Genomic DNA, 24,384 nt, shown 5'->3' with positions numbered 1-24,384 from the left:
AACATTGTCCACATTCAGAATTAGGTGGTGTGAATTTCTTTAGTACTTAGAAAAAGCTACCTATATTGGACAAGTCAATTGAAAGGAAGTAATTACTGAGCTAAGGGTGTGGTGTCATTTAAGACATTTGGCAGTTACATAGTAAATTTAGTAAAAGAAAAAGAAGAAAATAATAGCGACATCAAATATGCATCAGGAAGAGAATTAATTACCTTTCAATTTAGATGAAGCAAGAGCCAAAGGACTGACAGTTTGTCAAATGTGGGCATGCTTTGAAAGGCTTTTTCCTTCAAAAGCAACACACAAAGCAGTTAGGACTTCATTGTATTCATGGAAATTTGGGGAAGTTTTTATTTGCTGTATGCTTTATAATTTCTTTTCTGAAAATGTGAAAGAGCATACCATTTAAATTCCATTGCTGTGACAGTTTCTTCCTTTACTTAGCCAACATAAGTAAAAGTAACCTGTGTAACCTCAACTCTCTGGCTTTTGTGGAACATTATTTTCTGACAGAACCAGCGCACAGGGTTTTCATATGTCCACCACAAAGAAAAATTGTATGTCATCTCACTTTTATTATATCCATCGGCTGGCTGCCCATTTGTTGTGGAGTGTCTGCTGTGACTTAGGGCCGTGGCTCTGTTTGGCTGTAATAGATTTCCTGTAGTGCACTCAGTGACTCCGGTACCTGTTGCTGGTTTCTTTTCCAGGTCAGCTGGCTGCAGGAACGTGTGAGATTGTTACTTTGGACAGAGATAGCAGCCAGCCCCGAAGGACCATAGCCCGACAAACAGCTCGCTGTGCGTGTAAAAAAGGACAGATTGCCGGGACAACAAGAGCAAGGCCAGCATGTGTTGATGGTAAGAAGCAAAAATCTATTCAATCAGTGTCTGCCAATATAAGAATTGTGTCTCACAAGAAAACCCCAAGAAACCATAAAAACTCTATAGAAGAAATTTTCATGTTGTCCCAACTAACAATGGCAATAGCATTGAAATTCAACCAAAGGGTAATACTGACTAATAGTATAGATATTACAATTTCATTTTTTTTCATTGGAAATTTCACTTTTTGTTTTAACTTGATAGGCAGTTGAATGTTAAGGTCATGGTGCTGTTATATTCTGCATGTGATTACAGAATCAGCAGTGAAATGGCATTCTTTTTTCCTCTACTTTTTATTCCTTAAGACATTAAAAAAAAGCAGCAAGCAAGCCTCAAAGGTCTTATGCCACTGGGAGGCTAATGTGACTGCTCCTGTGTGATATTTAATGCTGTTGAAGAAAGCACTGATGCTATAATTGGAATACAGTATCTGAATGTACATCACATGTCCAGTATTTCTTCTCTCTTTAAAATGATATTCTGTATGATTCACTGCAGATGCACTGATAGCATGTAGCTGGAAAACTGCTCACATGCAGGGAGGTATGAAAATGTTTCACTTTGAAATAATATTTTGAGACAAATGAAATTCTCTGGTATGTTAACAGTGGGAGAGTCTTCAAGAGAGGTCTGCCTTGCAGGGCTTTTAGCAAGCATTAATATTAAAAATGAAATTGGAGACATGTTGAAAATAATGATGTAGAATTATATGTTTTGATCTAGTCTCCATTAACAGAAGTAAAAAAAAAAAGTATGCTTATGTATAGAACTATAATAAATATGGATTAGCTTTGAATACTGGCTGGTTTAAGTCCTCAGATAAAAATATTATGGAGAACACCCTACTGTTGCCTCAGAATTTGGTCGTACCAGTGATTATCAAAGACAGCTCAAAAGGAGATTTCAGAGCCAACCCACAAAGCTAAATATAGAACATCATGCACATTCTATTTTTGCATTTTTCTTTCACTGTTTTTCTTATTCTGTAAGATAGTTTCTTAGCTGTCTCTTTCATAATATAATACTATATCCAGTAGTTCTCCTTTGATGTTTTATTGTTAGATCATAAGATATAATTGCTTAAGAAAGGAATGATTTTATTGTGTCATTTATAGTTGCAACTCTAGGAAAAATGCTTACTACCTATTAAAATACTCAACACATGTTTCCTATTTTAAAACAGCAAAATTCTAAGCAAGAAAAAGAATTTTGCACCAGCTGGGAACAAAATATAATTTTTAGTCAGTCAGTTTTGGCCTATGGTTAGATTGATTTGCTGTAACTTGGATATCCAAAGGTAGCTGCTAGCAACTCCAGTTTTTCTTTATGCCCAATAAAGAGCAAAATGGACCTTCTCAGAGTAATTTATCTCATCTTATCTCCTGAGGATAAGTCAGAAGCCTCTATTTTACACACTGTTTTTCTGCCTTGCCTTGATACACCTGTGAGTGTCTTAAGATGAAACTTAGCTGGAATGTAAATGTCACTAAGACATGACTGCACTTCATCCTTTGATTATTACATTAGATTGTTTTCAAATGGAAGCTTTGAGTTAATTTGATATTTGAAAATATTTTTTCTTTCTTTACTGATTTCTTGGGGGAAACTCATGAAGAAAGTCTCTTTCAAATTCTGTTTGTGCTTTCAATGTGCTTGATCATCATTTTATGAAAACAGAGAATTAAATGACAGGATCCATGGTTTGAGATCATGCAGTCAGAGAAGGTTCTTTATGAAATACTTCACATTTGAAAAATAAGTGGAAAGTTCATCAGTTGAAAAATAAAGCTTCCCTTTAACATTTGTGTCTAAATACCCTAATTATTTATTTTTAAAGCTGCCAAGGAGTCACATGGAAAACATGAGGGATAATGCGTACAAGTTTCTTCTGTGGATATTCCAATTAGACACAAAATGCTAAATTTTCAAAATGAGAAAAAACATCATTTGAAACGCACCAGGAAGCTGGTGGATCCCCCAATACTGTACACTTAAGATTCAGTTGGACAGGGTGCTGGGCCATTTTGTCTAGACTGGCATTTTTGCCGAAAAAGGTTGGACCAGATGATCCCTGAGGTTCCCTTCCTACCTGGTATTCTTTGATTCTGTGACATATTAAGATATAATAACATGCTTTTTCATTATTTCCTGAAATGTTTATAGTTAGGATGGTCAGCCCTTTGCTGAGAATAACTACAAAATATGCAGGACATGCTACTTTATTTTCCTCAGCAGTGCTGGGAATGTTTTGCAATCAGAGCTCAAAATGGTTAGTAATACCTAGAACTGTACATCAAGTTTCCAGACTAAAATGAAGGCAAAAATCAAACCTTTGATATGTAGGTTTTTGTCATGAATGAAGTTAAAAAATTAGTTTTACTTAACTTTAACACAATTATATAGTAAAGAATAAACAAGCATTTTATCTTGTCTCTAACCTTCTTGCAAGTAAAGCTGGCAGATAAATTGGCCACTGACTGGCAAGTATCCGTCTGTGAATTTACCAGGTTCATAGTTTAAAGAATTAGCGCTGAATTCTTCCATATTTTTATGTACATTTCTGGATTAAATCTTTTTCAAACACAAATACTCAAAGCTTTATTCTGAACATGACATGAATGCTACATAAAATTATGCAGCAGAAAGCTGGTTTTGTCTCCAATATCGAGTCAAACACTTCTGGTTTAGGAATGTAACAACCAAACATAATTCCTGGGTTGGTTTTCTTTGTTTTTTTTTTGTTGTGTTTTTTTTTTTTTTTTTTTCTTTTTTCTTTTTTTTTTCGTTTTGGTTTGGTTTGGTTTTTTTTTTTTTTTTTACGGTAAAGAGTCCCATTTTTCAAACAAATAAATCCTTCCCTGAGCTTTCTTAAATAGGATGTAGAATGTACTTTTGCAAATTTTTCATCATCTATACTATAGTTGATGTTAAGTACATAATTGCTATTTGGCATTTCATTTTTGCTGTCCAAAAACCCTCAAAAATTTGGTCCATTTCATTCTTTATATAGTCTTGATTTTGAAGAAATTATTTCTAAAGTGAAGGTGGACCTTAGACCTTTAATACAAAGTCATATGTGAAGGAAGCAGGCATAGTAAGTGTGACCTGCTAACCCAATAGTGAGAAAATATTAGCTAACAATTTTGTTGCATCTTCTAACAAGAGAGTGGTTTAAGAATTCAGCGTCAAAGCTGGTAATTTTTACAACCTTAAAATGGATTGTGTTGTACCTTGCTACCATTTTTACGATGTTCAGTGGAGAGAAGCACCTTAGAATATATTCAATTGTGTAGTATATTTCCTGGAGCTTTGAAATGCAAGTGTCAATTCTTGCAGGAAAAGGAGTAGGTAATTTAAGGGCTCTTAAACTTTACAAACATTGGGTGATTTTGCACTTGTCAACATCGCTCTTAGAGTAAGTCCTGAGTTGATTATCAAAATCCACTCTGCTTTCAACTGCTGTATCGCTGAAGGTTTTTCCTAAGAAAGGAAACACAGTGAATGTCAGATAGATAAAAAGGGAATTCTTAGAAATGGAAATAGAGTGTTTAGAACTTGGTCTGAGCAGTAGATGAAGAACAGAGATTTTCTTGAAATATTTCCATGTGATGGAGAAGGTTGATTGGATTTGTATTTTTTTCTAGCAGTCTTTAACTATGGCAGATTGCTAATGTATTCTGAAAAAATGGCATGATATTCACCCTGATTTAAAGCTTGATTTAGTGTTGATTGCTTCATTTCTACACCCACAGATTCATAATGTATATTTCGGATGTTTTGTTATGATGTAATTTTTATTCATGAATGTAGGGTTTGTGATATTATGACAGCGGTTTGCCTGCACTTTTCATTATATTATTTTTATTTGCAACTGGTGTTCCCTAGTCCCATTTTAGATCAAATTCCATAGTAATGACCTCAGTTGCATTAGTTTGATAAGATATTTTATTTCAACATGGCATCTGGTTTATCACCAGTGTAATTTCCCTGTGTGTTGGTTAAGCTTCATCAGTTTTTTAAGCTGGAACCAGTGAGAGATTGGAAGATAGCAATTATTCCTTGGTTTTGTTCAGAACCTTTGCTAATTTAAATTTGTTTTAAAGCAAGTGATGAAAAGTCTTTGATAAAAATTTGTGGACAGATGCACCCATGATTTTTGTTCTTTCACAAGAATTGTATAAATATGAAAAGATTTGTTATGCCAAAGCATATCCTTAGAATACAAGGATAGTATCCTGAGAAGTGTGCGAAGAACTTTAAAATGTTTATTAATTCCAGTACTTATGTAGAGTATATATTTATAAAAAAATGAAATAAATTTTAATTTTGTTCAGAAAATAGAAATCATCGATGAGAGGAAAAATGGTATGAGAGGATTTGTTTATTTACCAGAGGAAATTAGGATGGCAATTATTAATTTGCTTACCTGAATTCTGTGATTACAAGACTCTTATACTCTGAATTTGAGTACCAGTAACTTTTTTGTCCACTAAGTGCTGTGAAAAATGCCAGGAGATCAATCCCAATATCCAAAAAGTCTTAAATTTGAACAGTTGTATGTCAGGTAAGTGAATTCAGAGTGTTCAGACACCTTTTGTTACAAATCAAAGTACGGTTTGATTGGTTTTTTGCTTGTTTGCTTTTTACTTTTTAGAGTTTTAGTAATATTTAATTGCTTTTGCAAGCACTGTAGCAATATTGGTTTTTATAGGATGTTAGCATATATAAGTTGTTCATACATTATGATTAACATGCTTTTCAGTTGGCATTGATTGATTTTGTTTAACACAGACACTCAGGATCTACAAGGAAGCCACATTAGTTTCAATCAATAATTCCCTGTTCTTCTTATTATCTCTGGGACTCTATAGGGAGGTGTAGAGGTCAGAACTGATCATTAATAGCATCCTAGGTCATGCACTTCAAACAAAACTGCTTAATAACTGGAAATCTTCATCATTCTAAAGAATCTTAGACATATTGCAGGGAGCAAAGAGGAGAAAAGAAGAAAACAGAACTATAATTACTTTAAGAAATGAAAATTTTTGCTTTTATATTTAGAGTATTTAATATGCTTGTTATTGCAATATTTGTTATTTTATACTTATTTTATTGTAGATTGATATTTCAAATCTTTCTTCGCTGTAGTTATACTTAATTGCATTTAAGAAATGTCTCTTTAAAACAAATAAAACCAAAAGGAAAACTAGTATGCATATCAAATATATTTTTTGACATGGCTTGAAGAAATAATTTTCTTCCTTTCCTCATCACAACTCCCACATATGCAATCACAAATGCATCTGTCTGTATAGATGCACCAGGGCATGTACAAGACTTTATTTTCTTTCAACTACCTCTAGACAATGCCATCAGAACTGCAGATTTTCCTACTTACTGATATGGAAGTAAAATTGTTTCTATTACTCATCAGCTTCCCTTTCCTATGCATGCAGTCTGACAATTTCCACCTTGCAGGTCACTTTTCATTTGGAAACACACAGGAAGTTTCATTTCAGTTACTTTGCTTTCAGCTCCAAACTGAGGACGATATGTGACATTCCAAAAGAAGTTGAATGAAATTTCTTGTCTCAATAATATCACAAACTTAGTAAAATCATGTAAGCATGTTCACATTGAATACCTTTGTTCTCTGATAATGAATGTCAAGTGTCAGTTAGAGATTGAAGTGTTCCTGGGGAAGAAATGTCGCTGTTCAACCTTAAGACAGAAATTGAACAGTGTTAAATGGAACTTATCAATAGCTGCACCATCAATGGCAACAAAGATGTGTTCTTAAGAAATGCAGGGAAGTAAGTTAGGTTTCCTCTCTTGACTGAGAATGCGTAAAAGGAGTGATCAAACACAAGACATAAAAAGCAAGCAACCAATGAAAAATAAACCCAAAGCCCTGCCAAGGAAGGTGGCACGCAGCTTGATAACTACCCTAAAGGAATACTTTAACGAAGGAGGGTAGGTAAGGGTTTCACTATGTTCTGAAATATTTGGTACCTAAACTCAAACAACTGAGGACCCATCTTGAATACTGTGGCAGTTTTGGGTGCCTCAATATAAGATGGACATCAGGCTGTTGCAGTGTGTCTTGGAGAGTGACCAAGATAATGAAATGTCTTGAGGGCAAGACTTAACAAGAGGCAACTGAGGTCACTTTGTTTTTTCAGCTTGGAGAAGTCTGAGGGGTGACCTCATCTCAGTCTACAACTTCATCAAAATGGGCAGCAGAGGGGAAGATCCCATCTCTTTGGTGGCTAGTGTTAGGACCCAAGGAAATTGAGTGAAACAGCATCAAGGAAAAGTCAGATTGGAAATTTGGAAAAGGTTCTTCACTGAGAGCATGGTCAGGCAATGAAACAGGTTTCTTTGGGAAATGGTCTCAGCACCAAACTGGTGCCTCACCAGTGAGCCAGGACTGTTGGTAAATAATGGGGAGTGTCTTCACAAGCTCATCACCAAATAACAAGAACTCTGTACTTTCATTATCACTCTGCCCCTAGCGGCCCCCAACCACCACATCTCCCACCAGCCCATCTCTATCTGCAAACAACAGATCTAACATAGCCCCTCCCCTAGTGCACTCACCAGCTGCAACAAAAAGCTGTCCTCCACACGCTCTAAGAACATCCTGGACTGCCTCTTTGCTGCTGTATTAAGTTCCCTGCAGATGTTCTTGTAGGTTAAAGTCACCTACAGGAACAAGGGCTGGTGATCCTGAAACATTCTCCGGCTGCTTATGGAGTAAGTTGTCCTTCCTGATTGGGTGGACAATAACAGACTCCCAGTAGGATATCAGCTTTGTTGGCCTTCCCCTTAGTTCTTACCCACAGACATTCAACTTCATCATCATTAGTTTTAATACCCATGGCATCAAAAGCCTCCCTAATATAAAGGGCCATGTCTCCACCTCTTCCACCTTTCATGTCTCTTCTGAAGAGCTTGTAGCCATTCAGTGCAGTGCTCCAGCCCTGTGAGTCATCCCACCATGTTTCCATGATAGAATTATATCATAGCTCTGCTGTTGCTCCATGGCCTCCAGCTCTCCATGTTGGTCACTGATGCTGTGTGCATTAGTGTGCACACACTTCAGCTGGGCTACTGATTTCACCCCTAACTCAGGCTCACCACCCTTGGGCCTGCTTCCAGACAGCCCAGCTGCATCCCCTTCCCCCTTCAATCCTAGTTGAGAGCCTTCTCCATGAGTTCCACCAGTTTTAGTTCCTGAACTAAAATCCTTATGCTTTTAACAGAGAAATGGAGCCCATCCTGTTCCAGCAGGCCAAGTGCTGTAAAAGTTGCCCCATGATCAAAGAACCCAAAATTCTGCAGATGACACCAACTCTTGAGGCAGTCATTGATCACATGGGTTCTCCTATTCCTTTCATAATTTTTCGCTGCCACCAAAGGGACTGAGCAGAACACTACCTGTGCTCCTGCCCTTGACCCAATGGCCTAAAGTCCCTTTTAATTGCCCTGATGCTCCTCTTTTCAATCTCATCACTGCCAGCCTGGAGTATCAGCAGTGGGTCAGGTCAACCCTTCAATCAGAAGGTTGAATCTGCCCAGGAGCCTCAGTAACATCCTGTACCCGGGCCCCAGGGAGGCAGCAGACCTCCCTGTGGGTTGGGTCTGGTCGACAAATGGGGCCCTCTGTTCTCCTCAGAAGGGAATCACCTGCCACAATTACCATTGTTTCCTTTTTGATGTTAGAGGTGGTGATCTGTCTGACAGATGAAGCAAAATTTGTCATCTGTTTTTCTCAAGCTCTGAGAGGAGCAGGGATTGGACTTGATGATCCTTACAGGTCCCTTCCAACTTGAGATATTCAATGATTCTATGGTTCAGTGACTGGACCTGGCATAAAGCTGCAGACCAACATTTTACATAATGTTAGCATTTTCCACAGAACAGTTCATTCATAGCAATCAAGTAGCAGGGAGTGAGTACTGATCACAGCATACAAGTTGGGCACAGTATAGATTTATGGTAAGGGAAATAATGCCAGGATAAGAGTGAATAAAATGCCATTGAAAATAAAATACTTCTTGTACTTATAACAGAGACCTGGAAACACTTTTCACTTATAAGCGTCCTACTTTGAGGCTACACCTGGTATCAATATACTATTTCAAGTGAAGAGATGGCTGCCTTTTTAAATTATAGGGCAGGAAAATATTTAGGAAAGCAGAATTATTTATGTGATTTGGAAGGTGGCCAGGAACCAGGGGTTAGCACTGATACTGTGCAAAGAGTGCTGAGAGAACTTTAATTGCCTCTAATGCTTAGTGCCTTGCTTTCACATTTCATCTGAAAGACAACACCTTCAGCCTCCTGGTGTTTGATTGGATGCATTAGTTCATCAATGCTAACAGCTTTGTTTCCTTTAGTTCCTTGACATTCCTATGCAGCCACCCATGTAGTCTAATCCTCTTTCATCTATGTGCTCTGATGGCAGTTCCAGCACAGAAAAATGGTTAGAGGTTATGTGACATTAGATTGTGAAACCATTTTCTGAGGAAGTGACTAGAAGCCTAATTACTACAGACATTTTAAATTAAAGTGGACAAAATAACTGGAGAACATTTTATGCATTAGCATAGGCATGCACTGAATCACTGGGTAGAGTTTTCTGTGCTTGATATCTTGCGGCAGGGCGCTATCAACAACCACAGCAGTCTGATTGCAGTCTGATTCATTACCTAACTTCAGGCAATAGGTCAACATGACATTCCTAAATTCAGGAGTTTGGTCACTGTAAGCTCCCTCTGCACCTTCCTCTGCAGACAGGGGGCTGTGATGAGCATTTCAGAGATCACATAGTGTGAATATTGGAATTACTTCTGAAAACTTGTCTCTTTTTCTTTTATGGCATTAAAGAGAACATGGGATGGCTAGCAGATAGGTTTTCTGCTTGAATGTAATGTGAGTAAATATTTGAGGCCATCAGCTGCTCAGATTGCCTTCTGGAAAAGCCACTGTCTTCACTGATTAGAGGCAATTTTTAACAAAAATGTATGTAGCATGTTTATATTACCCCCTCTGGTTGTTAGCCTACCTTCCAGTTATCCTCAGAAGAGTGGGAAAAGAGAAACTTCCAAAATTATTCATGTGTGAAGGTGGGCTTCTGCCAGGGCAACATGTTTGTCTCCAGTGAGTCTAAGAGAATATAGACAGATGAATCTTTGTAAATACCCCTGCCATCAATGGGTGAGGTGTAAGTATAGCTAAATGACATTTCAGACACTATGTGAAAGTAGCATGGTCAAGCAATATTCCCCCCAGTAATCCCATTAAGCATAAAGAACTGCAAAAAACAACAAAAAAGGTTTCATAAAAGTGAAGCAAGAAAGGCTATAACATGGTTAGAAATGGCATTTTAAATCTATGTACCACTTTTATTTTAACTTGCTTTTAAAACTTAGATTTAATATCTGTAGTGATAGATGATGTGTCAGAAGAGTCCTAGAAAATGTTAAAATTGATTTCTAAATTAATGACAACATTAATAGCTCTACTGTGCCCAACACCTGAGACAGTGTAGTTAATGCTGCATTTTTGTATATCTCTTTCAAAATAGTCTGCACAGTGCTGATTCAGGGAATTTTTTTTTTCTGAAGACAGAACCTTAGAAAGCCACATATTTATGGTGATACGGAGGAGTTGTGCTTCCCCGGCAGGATGAGGTCATATTGGAGGAGAAAAATATATTTGTATCATAAAAACTGGCACTTTCATATGAGAAATTAACTTTATTACGTCTTTATTTTTTATTTCTCTAACTTGTTTTGCTTGTGTTTTGCTGCTGTGTTATTTTACATTATCACAGACTTGTACTTCATAAGCCAGTGTCACACAGTCCTAGACTAAAAGCTCTTGCAGTCTAAGGATAGACCTCACTGGAGATACAGGGCAGCAAGGATGTGTAGCTGCTTCTTCTTGTTAATTAGGGAGTAGGATCAGGAGGAAAGCCCTCACAGCTTCTTTGTACTCTCAGATGAGGTGGAAGTGGAAAAGTAGAATTTCCATCCACTTGTTTCAGAGCATGTATTTTGAGAGTTTCAGGGTTTCATCTAGCATCCTTCTGAGAAGGGCATACACAGAGAACTTCCACCCAGGAGAGGGCAAGGTTCAGCCCTAATTGAATATGAAGGAAGATTTATCAGTCTAGACTGTGCATCACAAAGGAGAAATAAATTCTTATTTGGGATAGGAAAAAAAAAAATCCACATAAAAAATAGAACTGATTTGGAGTTTGATTTTTTAAGGAAGGAAACGCCTATGAATTTTTTTTCAGTTGTTGTTGGATAGTTTTGGTGCACTAACTAGCAGTGGCATTACAATAACAATAACCAATGGAAATAATCGCCTGTTTTCTCTCCAATTATATCATGTAACAATCTACAAAATTGAAAGACTCAGTCCTCCTGACCTTGAGAATATATTTCTTTTTATTTTATTTTTTATTGGATTTTAAAGCTTACTGTCTGGGGTACATGCAATACAGGTTAAAATAATTCAAGAAAAGGCTTTCTTTGGTAGGATAGACATCTTCTGCACAAAGCAGCAAGCATATTTTAAATTTCAAGCTTCAGCTTTGAATGCCTTACTGAATTTTTAATTTTGTTAAGCATAAAAAATTGAGGGTTTGCTAAGAATATTGACGAATTCTAAGCAGCTTTTCAAAAGTAAGTAGTTACCCTAGACACAGTATTGACACTCTTGCTTTAACAGCCTTAAGTCAGAATTTTGATGTAAGTTTTGGAAGTCAAATCATTACATATAAGCATAAAGCCAAGGGAAATGCCAGCCTTGGAAAAGAAGGCTGCAACTCTGAGTGGAGGTGCCAGCATAGCCCTGCCCAAAAGATAAATGACCCAGATTCAGTGTCACCTGGTCATGTACACTGACACATCCCCTGCTGCCCTGCAATGTGTTTATGTGGGGACACTACCTGATGGGAGCCCTCTAGAACCTGTTGCCTGTCTTGAGAGCTTCAGCAACTTGTTCCCAGCTGAAGTTGAATCTTTCTTCAGAAGACAAATCATGCTATCCACAAGTGCCTGGAACCCAATTTTATGGTGCTCTGACTTTGTGAAACTGGATCAGGAACGTATCATGTTTTAGCTAATAATATCAAGGTTTTCTCTGTGCATTTAATCTCAGGGAAGTTCAGGAACTCCCACAGATGTCTGTCTCTTTGAATCTGTATTTTTATATAGATTCTATCTGAATTTTTATTTTCAACTGCAGGCAGCCTGCTTAGTAACTTCAATGTGAATGTTAGAAGCTCCTTGTTGAAGTGGTGGGCTGCAGGCAGATAAACTGCCTCACAGTCTTGGGGTAGGAGGACATCTGGGTTTAAAACAGCTTGGTAGGTCTTCACTGTTAGAAAATACTGCTGGGTTCTTAGTACCAGATTTCCTGAAGAGATATTATGCTAACGAACTGGGTTTTGCAATTTTGCATTTGTCACATGTCAGAAGTGGAAGTCTTGATCTGTATGAATGTTTTAAGTACCTGACCTCTGTTCATTTGAATTCGCATCACACTTTAATTTTTGTGGTTTCACCATCCTACACTAAAATGTGCTGAGTTAGTGTTGTCTTCCTATACCAGTGATATGAATGGCATTATCTGCACTGGTTGGTGTTAAGCCCCAGACTTGTTTGAAGAGTTTCTTAAAGGGGCTTAGGTTTTTATATCCTGAGGCAGGGGCACAGGAGAACATGACATTCTCGGGAGGTTTGCACAACAAACTTTTACTGTCAAACTTTAGAAAACAAGAGTACTTGGCAAATTTTAAAGCAAATATTCAATCCAAATAAAGCATTTTGCATGTCATTGACTTAGAAGCCTCTAACCCATCCAACTTTAAGCTACCCAGATTTTGAGAGGAGGAACTTAGGAGAACAGAGAGCAGAGTGGGAGTGACAGAGAAAGGTTAATAATCACGGCTTGAATTCCAGTGCAATTGTAGCTACTGTAAAATCCAAATGCTGGGCCTTGCCCACGTGTGCCTTTGTGCAACTGCTCTCATCTGCTTTGGTCTCCTGGGGCACTCCCCTCCAGGTGAGGCCTCTGGTGTGCCAGTGGCTGGCTTCCTTCTGGGCTGGACAAGAGGCTCCAGGGGATGCGATGTGGAACAGTGCATGCCTCATTTTTCACAGAATTTGCCCTGCCTCTTGTTCTTTTAGGTAACCTGAGGGCAGCTAATTTTGAACCTCTTTGCACAGTTTAAAACCCTTTGGTTAACGTGGAAACAAAATGTATATGCTGATTATTGTGTTGACTTTAGTTCTGTAGGTAATGTGCCTAGCGTAAGATTTTATTTTCTGGTAATAATATGGTGGGTTTCATATTTATCTCTATCTTATAATTGTGTATATAAATCTATCTATATCTATCTATATCTATCTATCTATATCTATCTATCTATCTTGTTTATATATAAATATATAGAAAATCCCTTTATATTTATATTATTATGTGGCATTGCAGTGAATAAATTAGAAGCTGAAAGGCCAAAACATAAAATTCTTCCCCAACATTTAGTGCTTCTCGTCCAATATTACTTTCTTGGTCAAGGATGACTTTGCGAGTAAAAAATCCTCATGGTTGTACAAAGTTACCTAGCAATTGTAATTGTCCTAAGCTGGTAATTACACCCATGAGAGTAGTTTCCAGGACAAGCCAGAGGACTCAAGTCAGGTTTAAGCCAGTGTAAGAGCCCATCCATCCATTACAATGTCTAAACTAATTTATTATGAATTAAGTGGTGCCAGTTCTTTGTGTAGGAAATTCTACAATGACATTGTGTTCAGCATGCAAATAAAGATTACGGAAAGGTTTCTGTACTTGAAGTAGTTTTTGCTTCTCTTTCAGATGTTGATGACTATATCTGGAACATGAGTCTAGATCCTATTATAGAATTAATAAAATAGCCTACCCAGACAGAGAGACATGATTTCTATCTTGATATTCTTATAATTTAAGGTTCACATACTTTAACCTCTTAGTCAAATTAAGAATGCTATTGAAGCTAATGAACCTGTTTCCTTGAAGTTGCATTTACCGGATCAGTACTCTTCTGGATAGCTAGATATAATAAAAAAGAAAAATAATGGGATCAGTGCAGTGACAAGCTTCCCGTAAGAAAGAAATTTGAAGAAGATGTTCAGATTCATGTAAGAGTAATTTGAAATTCTTTGTATTAGTGGTTTCCCTTTTTTTCTGTTTTTATATAACAATTGCTTTAAATAGTGTACTTTTCACTGTAATCTAGTAATAATCTACTGCAGGCTTTTATTGGAAATAGAAAATTTTATATGAGAAAGACTAACTGCTTTTCAGTTTGCATTGGATTTTTTCTGTACTCTGAATTTGTTGGGTTTTTTTTAAATTATATTGTGGACTGTTAGCATAAAGAGTTGCTTCTATTTATTTTTTTTTAATTTATTTTGGATTGAGTTTGCCTATTAAAAGAATGAAAAATAGTGTTCCTTTGATCTTTGAATTCATATCATAATATGATGAGATTTAGAGGTGTGACATCCTGTTAGAGTGCCCCTGCTAGCTTCAATATTATACCTAACTGTGGGGTGTTCTTCGAAGTTATGGTACTTCACTTATATGTTAATTTGCACAATATTCAATATTCAAATTTTCACTTCCTCAGAATACTGTGGCTACATATAGTATTTTCCATGTATAACATGTTGGTTTTTATTTTTATTTTTCCATAAAATAAAATATTGAGATTTTCTGCACTGAAAAACAGTGGAATAACATATTTGAACATAAATGAAAAATTACAGAAAAGTTATATGTGATAATACGATGCTCACAGGCTATCAATTATTGAAATTCATCAGAATATGTATATACACATGATAAGCATAAAGTAAAAAAAGGAGGTAAAGATTGAAGTTAAAGCAGTATACATTTCTTGTGATGTCTGTAAAAGTGAGGTTTAAGAAAATTATGAGAATATTTGTAAGTATGCTCAAATATATTAAAAAATTGGATTAGCAACAGATTTTTTTTTCAATTTGAATTTAGACATTTGTGTTTTCCTTTCCTAGATTTTATCTTTATGATGTAAAGCTTACTCCACTTGAATGATTTTCAAAAGATTTTGCCAATCGACAAAAAAAATATTCAAGAGAATGGAAATGGGGTAGACACTCTTTTCCCTCTCCTTACCCTCTGCCCCTCTTTTCCATATCCTTTGCATGCCCTGATTTGAACAGAAAAGGCTTCCACCGAGTACTAGATTATGCTTTCTTCAAAGTTATTTGTGTCCCAGATTTGTTGACTCTAAATACTGTATGATATCAGCTAGAAAATCAGCTACAGTCTTGGTGTTCAGCAATCTGCAGCCCTGATAGCCATCTGTGTCCATAATACTTTCATTAATAGGATGTACTATCATCACACCAGAATTTCATTAGGCTGCAGAGGCACAGCAGCTGAGTAAGGAGAGATAACCAGTAGCTTGCAAGAGTTGCATTAAGAACAGTCATAGACATTTTGAGAAAAATAAGGCATAACTACCTCTGAAGGCCTCTTCTGTTTTCTATAAAATTACCAGTAGCTACTGAAACCAAATGTTTGTGGTTTTTCAATACATTTAGTAAGGATTCGTTATCTACCAAAGTATTTAATCATTGATCTCATTAGAGCAGTACTGATATCTGTTTCAGATATAGCTACCATTTCCTGGTAGACATTCAGTAACGGAGTTGCAGATGTAATCAGAATAAAGATATTTTCTGAAAACTGGTTATTGCTGCTGGATTAATAAACATAAAAAGAAAATAACATTTTCCATACCCTGACCAAAAAAAAATAAAAAAGAGATCTCTGATATTGTTTAGTGGTCTATTTACCTATTTACATTGTTTTTTGTAAAGGCATTTTAGGGAAAAATATAATGTGTTCCTAGTTTACCATTTCTATATTCTTTCATCACCAAAAGTATATCACATCCTCATATTTTCTTTTGGTCAATTAATATGTACTTATGCTAGTTTTAGGATATTATCCGAGACTGTGTTTTTTTGTGAAATTTACTTTTTGAGTTTTGCTTTGTTTTCTTTTGGTTATTGGTTGGTTCATTGGTGGTTTGGTTTTTTTTGATTTTTTTTAGTTTTTTTGTTATTTTAGTAGTGTTTTTGCATGCTTGACTACTGGATCTATGAAAAGAAGCAGGAGTGTAGAAGAAAGCAAGAAGACATAGAGGGACATAAAGGATGAGGAGAGGGTGGAGTCAAGGACAAGAAGCTAAACACTGTGGCCTGGTTAAGTAAAATTAGAGGTTGGCTAATGAGGTGAATCAAAAGGCAATACAGAGGAACTGAATAATTGTAGTGGTAATAGCATGCCTTTCCAAGTGAGTAAAAGCTGTAATTAGCTCTGAATTTAGCAGGAATAAAAAGAACAGGTATAGATTCACCTGAAGATAGAAACAGAAGCCCATTTTGTTCTCATATTTGTGAGGGATGGTAGAACCTGAACCAGGAAGGTGAAACAGAGGTTAATATTGCTATATATCTCTGAATATATCCTTACTTTTGCTTTCTCCTGAGCTGCTTTTTAATTTTTTAGTATAAGATAAACAGTATTTGGTTTTACCAATAATGTGGTCTTTAATCAAATAGATTAATTAAACTCCTAAAGGAAGACATTAGTGAACAAGTGGAGTTAGTCATGTTGCTCACTTCTTCAACCTTTAGCACTTTCTCACAAATCCATTAACAGATATTCATCAGTTATTCATCCTCTTACAAAAAGAACTTGGAAATACCAGCCATCACCTAAAACACAAGATAAATATGCCTGCCATCCAGAGTTACTTGACATCCAAATTGGTGTAGGACTTTTAATTGCATTTCTTCTCTTCTTATGTTCAATGATAAAGTATCTTCGACATTTTGATGAGGAAACCTTTTCTCCTGCAAGTAACTGCTGTGCAGAGGTTTCTTCAGCTACTTTTCTCTCCCATTTATCTTGGGTAGACTGTTCAGACCAGGGTGCCCTTATTTTTGTTGTAAAGTAGTTAATCATATTTCTAAATATAATGTGAATTAAAATATGAATAAATCTGTTCCTCATTGCTTGTGTAGTAGGACAAGGACAGTATAGATAATGTTTTTATAGACATTCATCTTCTTGACCCATTTTTATCCTCAATGTATGCTTTATACATATGTGTATAAATTTTTTGTTTAAAAATATGGATAGCTCCTGAGCTTCATGAGACAAGGTGAGTGGATGGAGTGTTTAGAGTGGAGAAGACTGAGGTAGGCTCAGTGTCAGGATGGGTAAAATAGAAGATATGATGCTAAATATCTCATATGGAGAGATAGGTAATTAAATAGAAAACTATTTGCAGTTTTGCAAATGAGAGAAAAGTGACATGTCATATTTGCTTCAGAGTAAATGTTTGCTTGCTGGTAACTCCAAAATTGTTAATCAAATGCTAAAATCCATTAATCTCCATCCTTCTGCCCTGTCATAATACTGACTAATCATATTTTCAGGAGTTTACAATGATGTTCACAGAAGTCTTATTGGTGAGGATTGAAAGGTGTCCAGTAATGGTCATATTACATTGCCTCTGAGATGATAATAGCTAAATTAGAGTACATTCCTCTATATCTATAGCTAGAACTAATTTTTTTCCATGTGCATTACTTTGTTTTTATTGACATTGAGTTTCAGCTGCCAGTTTATCATCTGATTTCACAGAAGTATAAGATCTCTTTGCAGCTTTCACAATTTTCTTTCTACCACTCAGAATAATGTATTGACATCAGCATATATACCTCGCAGTTCCTGCTCAGTAAAAGCTCCAGCATCACAGTTTCCAGGCTTTGCAGATTCTGATTCCTGTTCATCTGTATTTTGTGTTCTTTATTAACCCTAAACAAGTGTCACAGTTTTGCAGTTTTCTCTGAGTAAAACTATTAAAATTCAGGTTGTCCTTGGCTTTCTTAAATTTACTCTTTCTGATTTCCATGCCCCTTTGTAGGAATGCAAAAAGCAAAGAGACCACGCCTATGATAAGTTAATTCATGTACCATAAAATAATAGTATCACTCACTGTTGTTTGGAAAATAACATTTCTGTTGGGTTGGGAGTTATCAGTATATTGGGTCTTTTTTCTAGCCTGATGCCAGTAGTCAATTACTTCTGGAAAGTTTATTTTTATTGTAGAATAATCAGTTTACTTTGCTGACCAGCACTTAAACTGATTGCTTTCCACATTTTGATTTTTTAAAAAAATTTCCTTCCCATTTGGTTTTTTTTCTGTAATATAAGCTTTAATTTATTGCAAGCTGAAAACTTGTTATGATTATCAAGTGGTTGGAAATGTAATTGAGGCTGCCTTTTACATCCAGTATTAGTTCATGCAAATTCACACAAAAAATGTGCACTGCCTGCTTACAAGAATCCTTTACCCTTAATAAAAACACTATTCCTGACAATTTGTTACAACATGACTCAGTTCAAACTCTTAGGAGTCAAGATGTTTTATTTTCTCTCAAGTCAATACACACTAAAACAGTAGGATATTTTAGCATCAGCAAATATAAATAATCTCACAATCTCTTAAATGCCTTTGTAAAATAATTGACTGTAAATCTGAGCTTCTAGCCAAAATTACTTATGACCTCATATCTCTGAGATGGCATGTTGTCATGTTTGATGCAAGCTGAAGAAAATAGTTATTTTGACAGCTTATTTACTTTGGGTTTTGTGTGTGACATGTTAAAACAACTCTCTGATGATCATCTGAACCAAAAATAAGCAAAGTTTTTGGATTATTCAAACATTCAAGTGAATTTTAGGATAAGAGACAGAAAAAAAGTTCAGTTTGCAAATTCATATTCTTAAATAATTATCTTTCTTTGGCATTGTAAAACCTTTTCTTGGTTTAGTGTTTTTTATATTTTGTATTTTTTTATCTAGATTATATATTTTTTGCATCTGTAGAAAAAATTTTATTTCTATTAGAGTAAAATGCCAGCTTTTTTGATGTATAGGTGTTTCATTCTTCATTCTTATTGGATATTTGTACTTCTTTTACAGATATTTAGTGCTAAGTGCTTTTATGTTCATTACTGAATTAGTGCCAGAACAAGTTGGTTTAGTTTTGTTTGAAGCTTTTTAAGAGAATATAAAACCTATTATCTTTGAGGTTTCTTCATTCACTGCTGTTGATTAGCAAAGATTAATAGCATTTTAAATTGTAATTTAATTAGATCTATCAAATAATTCAAACAGGAAATTACTTCATTATATATGCAGGTAATGGAACTGAATGTCAAGCTCATTATATGGTATTAAAATTTTGCCACATTTAGGGTAGCTTTAAGAAGAAATACTTGAAATAGTTGGGATTCTCAGTACATATAGTGTCTCTGCCTTTAGGCATAGCCTAAGGCTCTGAACATTTTTAGCAAGTGGAACTCTATTAGAATCCATTTTCATAAATAAAAACAGAATTTAAGTTATTCTTCCCAGGGATTAGCTATCTGGGACTATTCAGGAATGTATTTATATTAGTGTTAATTTCCTTAGCATGCTAATTTGATTTTATTTCACATTTGTATGCTCAAGTACAAACTCCTCCAGGACCATCCCTATGTCAATCAGCACATGCAAATACTTCCTTTTGGTTCCATTTAAGCTATGCTTGAAAGAAATTCACAGAAGTAGATCTATGAAGTATTTCCAAGGGATTTCACTTCTCAACAGTTAGCTTCACGTTTGCTATCCATATTAACAAAGTAACATAATCACATGTCCCTATAAACTTATCTTAATTGTACATATGAAGTAAAAAACATGAGTCTCTTAAGGCATTATTAGAATACCTTCCATTTCATAGCAGATAGGAAATATCAGTACTATGAATTCTCTTCCAACTATTGTATCCTGGTATAAATCCTTTTGTAATCCCATTTTTCCAGCAACGAGGACAATTTGTACAGGATACAGTTAAGTTTCTGGATTTCAAGCATTTTTTTCTTTGGTGGATACATTTCTTTTGTCTTTTTTTTTAACTGACTAGTGGTACTTATAGGTCTTTTTTTAGAAGAGTATGTTTGTTGAGGAAGGTACAAGAAAACCAGTGAAGGTGGAGAAAGTAACTTTTACAAAGAGTAGTAGTTAAATGATGCTGTTCAAAAAGCATGAATTATGTCACATATATGCACCAGGCTTGTTCTTTAGGAGTGTGTGAGCATTCCTCAGGTGCATATGATCTCAGTGAGTAAGCAAACAAAAAATGGACTGATAATATATTAGGACTAAGTAGCATGATAAGGTGAACACTAGTATTTTGTTTCTGTGAACTGCTAAGTATGTGGATTTAGTGGCATGATTGAAAGGACTGGTAGTGAAGTTATTTTTCAATATTTTCTTCAGTATTTCGTATTCTAATAGCTTTTAATACTTCTTCTTTTGCAAGTAGAATTTACGTAAATTTTTCAAAGACCATCTTTTCTACATAAAAGTTGCCATTGCAGTTAGTCTTCTTCAAGAGTTCGTGGCATGCCTGTTTCTCTGGCTTTAGTTCCACCTTCTGTCCAAGACAAGACCCATGTTCTTCACAGTCTCCTCTGAGTGTTCAGATAGTCCAGTCCCAGTCATTCACAGCATGAACTCCTATGTGTGTGCTGTTGAAGGGCAGTCAGACCTATCTTGTAGTTTTCTACATTATGACCAAAACTGCTGCTGCAGTTTCTTCTGTGCTATAATGTATTATGTTTTCATGACACATTCTTGTCTGCTCTTTGACAAAATCTCACCTGAAGACTGACAGTCAGCCCTTCAGGCAGTGGAACAGTATAGTTTCCTCCCAATTAGTTCTTTATTTCTCGCATAGTTTTATGTCCTGGAAAATGTCATAAAACTAAATTATTACTTTTAAGTTTTGTAGTGAAGCAGGGAGAAGCTTTATTTAAAATAAATTTTTAGTTCAGGAAGGAAAAGCAAAGTCTAATCTTCATGCTATCCTTAAAAATTCATAAATATATTTTAAAGATTTCACTAGTTTAATTTTCTTCAAAGATCCTGTAATTTTTTTTTTAGAATCAGAAGACTGGATAACAAATGTCTTCATCTATAGAAGTCCAGTTCTGCCAGATGTTTTGTTGCAGGAGACCTTTGTTTGAGGAAGCTCATGACATTTTTTCATAAAATGAAAACATTGTTTTCTGTAATGTTTCAATGAGTTCTGTCACTTGAAGAAGACTTACAGCTGAAATGCTGGTTTGGAAATGTTAGTCTTTTTCTATAAGATAATACCCTTTGATCTTTGAAAATACTGACTTATGAAATTACTGTGCAGTGTGTCCTTAAGTATATGATAAGCTTTTCTTATAGACTGTAATCTTATTACGAAAAATTTCAAAGTGTGGACAGGTCTTCACTTCAGCAAAGCCTCCTTTTTAGGCTTGTATGTAATTAAGAGATTCCTATGTGCAAATCCCATTTCTTGTGCAGTAGAATGCATAAACCTTTTCTTAAACCTATGAAATCCATAATTCATAGGTAGGAATAATGGGGACTTGTTTTCTGGTCATCACTTTTTAAGGTAATTCCTGATTTTTTTGGGTCTGTGGTTCAGCCCCATGCTGACCATATTCTACAACATAGTTTATTTCCATATTATAAAATACTAGGCTAAAAAATGCTATTATAAATTCTAAATAATGCAAAAATGTAACATTTAAAGATTTGAGGCTTCTGTAAATTTTGCTCAGTTTGTAGGACTTTCCTGATTGAAGAGGCACCTGTAAGGTTTTTTTTCTATATGAAGATAAAGGGTGTATTCTTTGAAGAAGGGTAAGATCTGTATATGGCCATTAGCTGCAGGAATGTTATAATTTTCCCTTGAGTCCCAACACAGGGTAATTGTCTCAGATGGTGGTTTGCCAATTATATGGATTACTACAATACCACTACCATGTTTGGTTGTTTGTGACATCATAACAATCTCTCAATTAATTATCAAGATTAATCAGTCAAAATGAACCAGAGCTCTTAGTGCATAAAAAATACTAGCATAATTTTAAAAGCTGCAGTCTCTTTAATGTTTTTTCATATTTTATCTTTCTTTTACAGAGTTAATATTTTGAATTGCTTCTGTAGCAAATTAATTATGATATGTTCCACAGAGCGTACAAGTGTAAGAATGAACTAAGCAAGTATAAGAATGAACTAAGCTTAACACCCTAATAGAGCCCAATCACATATAATATTTGTTTCTTTGAGTATACAGTACCTATATTTGCCAACTTTGTGCTTGAGTCCTTCACATACAAATTTTATCTGTACACGAGCAGTACTTACAGCCTTTATTCATGCTGCTACATTATGCTTTAGAATTCAAGATTTTAGGATTTGACGGTTTATAGGACATGAGAGTACAGAACATAATTCCTTTTGATTAGTAACTTTCAGCAGTTGAGATGAGAGTGCCTGGGATAAATGTGGATGTCTTGTAGCTGACATCGTGCTGCTGGGGTTTCCAGAACTGGTATTACAATGCTGGAACAAAATGTTTGATCAGAGCAGATACCCCACTTCCGGATCAGGACAGCAACTCAAAACACTTGTCAGGAGTCGTTTATTCAATTTTCATTTCTCCAAAGAGTTATTTAAACAGGAGTGAAGGAATATAAATTGTCTGCAATTCTCTGTGCTAGTGTAGAAGAACAAGAACACCTACTTGCACTTAGTAATGTAATGAGCACTGGTGCTCATCACTGCCATAGCACAATTTGGGTTTGTTACCAAAAAATAGTAGGTGTGTTTCATGTCCTGCTATACTGTTTCAGCTCCTTAATGTCTAAATGGAGTATCAACACTTAGTGTATGTTAGAAAACAGGTGGCAGCAAGGGCAAGGATATTTTTGTTGTCACAGCTAGTAATGAGTGATTAAAAATATCTCCGATTTTAATACTATATTTTGTTAGATGGCATAGGAAGAATTGTGTTAGTCAGCTGAGTCATTGGGTAGATTGAAATGTCACTTAAACTTCACAGATTTTCAGAAAAGTTGCTTGGGTTAAGAAGACATCAAAGGAGTTTGGGGGAAGGGGCAAGTGAAGTAGCAGTAAATGCAGCAAAGTCCCCTTGTACAAGATGCTGCTGCCCCTCCTGGCATTGTCCAGACCAGCACACAGCTCATCTCCTACCCTGCTTAAACACAGCAGAGTGCACCCTGCTGCTTCTTCTGCTGCAGACCATAACACCAAGAAAGGCAGCAAGGCAGCTGAAGCCATTCAGTCAAACATCTCATCTAACCTTTGCCAGAGGTGCCCCATAAACAGAACAGAATTGGGAAGAATTAGAAAAACAACAAAATCCTATTTAAACAATTTATTTCTGAAGTCTACAGCAATGTTGTTATTTTTACACACCACTGATGGCATTAACTATGAGGGATGAATGTAAAAATTGCTATGCTTCTAAATGAGAGTAGGATTACTATAGATTGCATGAGAAAGCAGCAATTTCATTCGACTTGCACAGTGCCATCTTTACTCATTTTAATATTGATTCTATTTAGTATGATGTTTATGCCTAACATCTGCATTTTGTGATTGAAAACTAAAATATGTGTACGATGTTCTAACATAATATGTTACTGATAATATGATGGCTATTCAGAGGCATCATCAGATACCAAACTCAGTTAAAGTAGGAATTCCTATTATAAGAATAAAAAAATATTTCCTTCCATGTCCAATATGCTCTAAGATAATTTTCATTCATTCTGCTTATGATAAAACAAATGAGCTTTTTTTATATATGTCAAGCTACAAGGAAATATTTATTATTCATGGGTTTTTTTCACATATTGTCAAACCATAAAACCACTGGTTTCTTATGCAGATTGTTACAGGCAAGTTGCAGAGAGAAAGGTTTTATTACTTCAATTTGTTGTTAATTTCATATTCCAAAAATGAATGAAATAGTCCCTTTGCATAATTGTATTACTGTGTTCTCCATGGAATCACATTCCATGATGCGAACAGAAATTCAGCATTGGATTAAATAATTGCAATATCCTCATAGCTTGGTGGTAAACTCAGTCTGAGGTGAAAGTATGCCTTTAAGTATTGTTAGCTTCAGCAAATCAGGCTGAACCAGGCTAAACTGCTAATCAGCTTTTTGTTTTATGACTTTCTGTATGTGGAGATGGTATTTCCTGAACAGCCTAGTAATTTATGATTGGCTTAAGTCATTTCAAAGAAGCTAGGAAAAAAATGGATATGACAAGACAAAAAAACACATAGTAATTCCCCTTGCTAATGGAAGTCTCAGAAATCACTTCCTATTAAAAGCTTTTCTGTGGTATCTCAAATGTGAAAATAGCTTGTATGGAAGCTTTCTATCTTTGATTGTCTGAATTTCTCTGCCAGGGAAGGGCTGTAGAACACCGAGAATCACTACAGAGCTCTAGGA

General features: G+C 35.6%; 1 protein-coding gene across 7 annotated transcripts in view; it reads left to right on the top strand.

The window, feature by feature from the left end:
* The window catches only part of TAFA5 (TAFA chemokine like family member 5), a 415,267-nt gene that overhangs the window by 222,959 nt on the left and 167,924 nt on the right, over nucleotides 1-24,384 (top strand). For all 7 annotated transcript variants that reach the window (XR_010027627.1, XM_063155443.1, XM_063155446.1 and 4 more), the window contains one exon: nucleotides 711-860. Coding sequence is in view for 6 of the 7 variants with exons in the window: in XM_063155443.1 (XP_063011513.1) it covers nucleotides 711-860 (150 nt within the window). In the remaining variant the exon portion in view is untranslated. The remainder of the gene's footprint in view (nucleotides 1-710; nucleotides 861-24,384) is intronic.

This window comes from Melospiza melodia, chromosome 4 (genome assembly GCF_035770615.1).
Source record: "Melospiza melodia melodia isolate bMelMel2 chromosome 4, bMelMel2.pri, whole genome shotgun sequence".
NCBI lineage: Eukaryota > Metazoa > Chordata > Aves > Passeriformes > Passerellidae > Melospiza > Melospiza melodia.
The sequence above is the reverse complement of the archived record's forward strand: the minus strand, read 5'-3'. Positions and strand labels throughout refer to the sequence as shown.